At 36.8% G+C, this 3,893-nt stretch overlaps 1 protein-coding gene across 1 annotated transcript; it reads right to left on the bottom strand.

Moving 5' to 3' along the window:
• Positions 1-556: 556 nt before the first annotated feature.
• On the bottom strand, positions 557-3,893 carry LOC114181264 (protein SINE1-like). The gene is made up of 3 exons (XM_028067670.2): positions 3,712-3,893; positions 1,866-3,204; positions 557-1,307 (listed from the first exon to the last, which is right to left on the bottom strand). The coding sequence occupies exons 2-3, from the start codon at positions 3,195-3,197 to the stop codon at positions 822-824; spliced, it is 1,818 nt and encodes a 605-aa protein (XP_027923471.1). The 5' UTR covers positions 3,198-3,204; positions 3,712-3,893; the 3' UTR covers positions 557-821.

Raw genomic sequence — 3,893 nt, 5'->3', positions numbered from 1 at the left:
GGGTTGAAGAATGCAAAGGCAAACTTCAAGCTCTTCTAAACACAAAAATCGTGTCATATAATATTTCTATTTTGTCTTGATATTCTAACAATACGGTAATAGGAGATGGAAACAAAATAATCATAGAAAATGGAAATGGAAACAAAACAATCACATAATCAATGAGACCAAAACCTTAATAACAAAAGTCAAAGAAAAAAAATATAAAGTTAGAATTTCAGAAATATGAACAGGAGAGAAAGGAAGGAACGTTCCCGCAAAACCACAACAAAATATACAAATTCAATCGTGGCTAATAATTTCCTTAACAACTTTCTCAATTTGTAAAGGAAGCAATCACATCATATACAATATTGACGCCATTGCAATGCTCACCACAAGTTCAAATGGTTTGGGACATTCCAAAAAGTCGAAAATACAAAACTAGACAACACGTGTCAAAAACATTTGGATAATATCCCTAATATTTTGATTTCTTACTTTTATATTTAGTAGAAATCTCACGAGTGCAAGTAACTTCAGATATTACACAAAAATGAAAACAAATATATCGATATCTAATCTTCAACATATACCATCATTTATATTAATTTTGGTTGAATCAAATTATCCCTTCAATTCCAAATACAGCATTTGAGATTTCATTCACTCAAAAGTTGGGACTCTAAGAGAAAAAATTAAATAACTTTAGGTGTGCCCAATTTTACAAATCTTCTACTTCTACACTGAGATTCCCAACATTTAGTTGGAATGAGGTAATACTTTCACATAAATTATATAATTCTCATAATTATCAGTTTGTAGGCACTAGAATGAGCACATTATGTCGGGACAAGAAAATGCCCTTCATCCTGACTGTTGATCCAGAGTAAAGGAGTTGCTATTGCAAGAAGAGCAAAAGAAATGCCATAAACTAATTTATGCTTAGTCTTTTGAAATGGCTTTCCCATGAGAACTGTTTCAGTACCACTTCTACTTTCAGGGCCAACCTCGGAAGGCCTCTGCATGTCAGAGTTAACAGGATTGTCATCAGTTGATGAGACTGACTCTGGTCCACCTTGGAACTGATCATCACCATATAAGCCTCCATTCTCTTTAGAATCACAGTTGACATGATCTGCAATACCATTTTGATCATATTCTGAAAAAGATGCCGTACTCCACATAATATTGCCTGATGATAGACTCTTGATCCTTCTATTCGGTTTCTCAGAGCAATCTGAGATCTCATCATTTGGGTCTTGAAGAGAGTGAATGAGCTTTCTAGGAGTCATAAAAATTTTGAAGTTCTCCTGCGTGAGGGATTTCTGAGTACAGGAAAGAAGATAATCTGTTAGCTATTCGGAACAAAAAGAACTTCTGTTTTTAATGACAAACATGCCAGCATAGGAAATCATTGAAGTTTCAATTAGCAAAAATGTGATTTGTCTGTACTTCCATAAAATGGGTTGCTTTTATAGCCTGCTAAAAATTATGTTTACATAAAGTTTGAACTGATATGCAAAGAAAAAAATTAAGCTAAGTAAAGAAACACTCATGTTTGTGGCAAATACACTATTAAACGGTGCACGAAAGGCTAAAAACATCAAGCTAAGTATATGTAAGGTATAAATTAAACTGGGTAAAAGAAATAGGACATCACAATCAAAAGTATGTTCGTTCTTCTTCCTATGTCTCACAATTGGTTATGCAATATGACATTCAACAATTTCAAGTTAACAAAAAGCAAGTAAAGGAAACAAACATATTGAAAATTGATACTTGTAAATGTTAAATTGTGAGTGAGGGCTGAGGCCATCCCTACAGCATATTCAATTTTATTACCAGAATTTTAATAAAACCTGATTAATATCTGATAAACTTACTCGAGGACTTTTGCTGGCACTTCTAGATGCTCCACGCCAAGGACTTTTGTGCGTGAAAACAGTAAACTCTCCAGTTAAATCTCCCCCTCCATTAGAAAATTCATGATCCATAGTGCGCTCCAAAGAGGCATTTCCATGCCCTGACTTTGAGAAAAAACCATCCTTGAGAGACACATCAACCTCTCCATTTTCAAGACTCCAAAGCTTCCTATTCACACTCCTTCGCTCGTAGAGGTTTGGAGAATGCAGGCTAGTTAAAATGGGAGACCCAACAGGGGATGCAAATCCATTGAAGAAGTCCAAGGTGCTGGTACGTGACTCGGGGGAAATAGACGATGGAGAACAATCTCCACCAGAAAAATTTTCTCCCTCCATAAAGTCTTTCCTACTGAAATTTGAACCCGTCACAGAAGCAGGAGTCTTCACACCTCTTGATTTTTTATCAGTCAAAATCATCTTAGCACTTTGCAAAGCCTCAAATGCAGCTCCTTTGACATATGCCATTTTGTCTGATTGAGCCAGCTCCATCACCTCAATTATCTGTTCAACCTCCGAAAATATGCTCCTGCGATCTAGACATTTCATCAAGAAATTCACCATTTGAATGGCTACAAACCGCTTCTGAGAATTTCCCTCCAAAGGCTCACTGCCAGAATTTAGTATTCGCAATCCAGATTGTATGAGCAATCTAGCATAGGCTTCAACAGTCAAAGCATTACGCTTCGCCAAGGTCATAACAAGACCCATGTGTGAATTGGTTTGAGTAGACTTTCCCTCCAATGCCGCAGCAACATTCTGGCAAACCCTATTAACCATCTCATCTGAAGCAAAACGCCAGTTATCTGAATCCACAAGAGCCTTCAAGCAAAGGGCTGCACCACATGCCAAACTCTCTTGAGAACTTGAGAGAGAGTCTGAAAGGGGCTTACAAAGAGAGTGAATTATTTGCCTCTTCTTCTCTTCTGGTGTTGTGGGGTCAATTCCATACCTTGCTATGGCTGGAACCACCTTTGAGCACGCCTGCTGAAGAGGAAAAGAGCCCGCACTTGAAGCTAAGGTCTGAATTATGGATTGCATAATGCTGTCTATCATGGGAACAATCTTGACTCCATGAACCCGAGCAAGAACCTCGTACAGTGAAATTGTGAATTCTCCAGACAAAGAACCAGTTTCCTTGGTCTCGGAAACTTGAGCAAGAAAGATAGGAATTGTCTTCATGTCTAGATCTTTCACATAAGACTTCAATGCTCTCATTGCAGATTTTCGGCTATCTGCATCTTTGTCAAGATTTTGGATCTCTCTTTGGAGCATTGGACTCAAACTCCTTCCCATTATGGAGCTAAAACAAAGAAAACAACTTCATAAGCAGCAATTAACAAGACAATTACAAAACCACAATGAGCAAACTCATAAAAAGATCCATCTCATTTTGGATATTCCTACTCCAGAAAACACACCCCAATTCCCTACATCAACAGTTTGAGTCAAAGTTCACGGTTTTTTCAAAAAAAAAAAAAAAAACGGAGAAATGATTAATCTTACAACTGGGACAGTCAAAATTCAAAGTGAATGATAAAATAAACAATTTGAATTAATGTTTCACAGCACAAAATGATTAATCTTGCAAACAAGACAGTGAAACGACGTAGAAAAAGAATGAAAACCCCCACTGACAGCAAACTACTTAATTACTCCCTTTGTGGTCTTGAATCTATACTGATCAAACAAAAAACGCAATCTTCATCTTTTAGGGTAAATAGGAACAAAAGAAAGGCAGATTCCAGCTTCCAATTAATCAAACAGCACGGAACGAAAAGAAAATTGCAAAATTCAATTGAAAAAACACCTGTGTTATACAATTGAGTGCAAGAAAGTAGCACTTGGCAGTGTTGAAGAGCAAGAGAGAGAATGGTAACTGAGTGGTAGAAACAACGTTTCAGAATGAAAGGGCTTCACTCAGAAATTCAAATTGAGCATGTTTTTAGGGATTGTGTAATGATGACAGCTGTTCCTTGCTTTGTTTTATTT

Source organism: Vigna unguiculata, chromosome 4, assembly GCF_037176805.1.
Source record: "Vigna unguiculata cultivar grain cowpea cultivar isolate G323 ecotype 2 chromosome 4, ASM3717680v1, whole genome shotgun sequence".
Classification (NCBI taxonomy): domain Eukaryota; kingdom Viridiplantae; phylum Streptophyta; class Magnoliopsida; order Fabales; family Fabaceae; genus Vigna; species Vigna unguiculata.
This window is presented reverse-complemented; position numbering and strand designations above follow the sequence as displayed.

Excerpts from the sequence above, each read along its gene's own strand:
- LOC114181264 (XM_028067670.2), bottom strand. The coding sequence starts at position 3,197 with ATGGGAAGGAGTTTGAGTCCAATGCTCCAAAGAGAGATCCAAAATCTT. Across the intron at positions 1,308-1,865 it reads GTGCCAGCAAAAGTCCTCGA|AAATCCCTCACGCAGGAGAA; the intron begins GTAAGTTTATCA and ends TCCTGTACTCAG.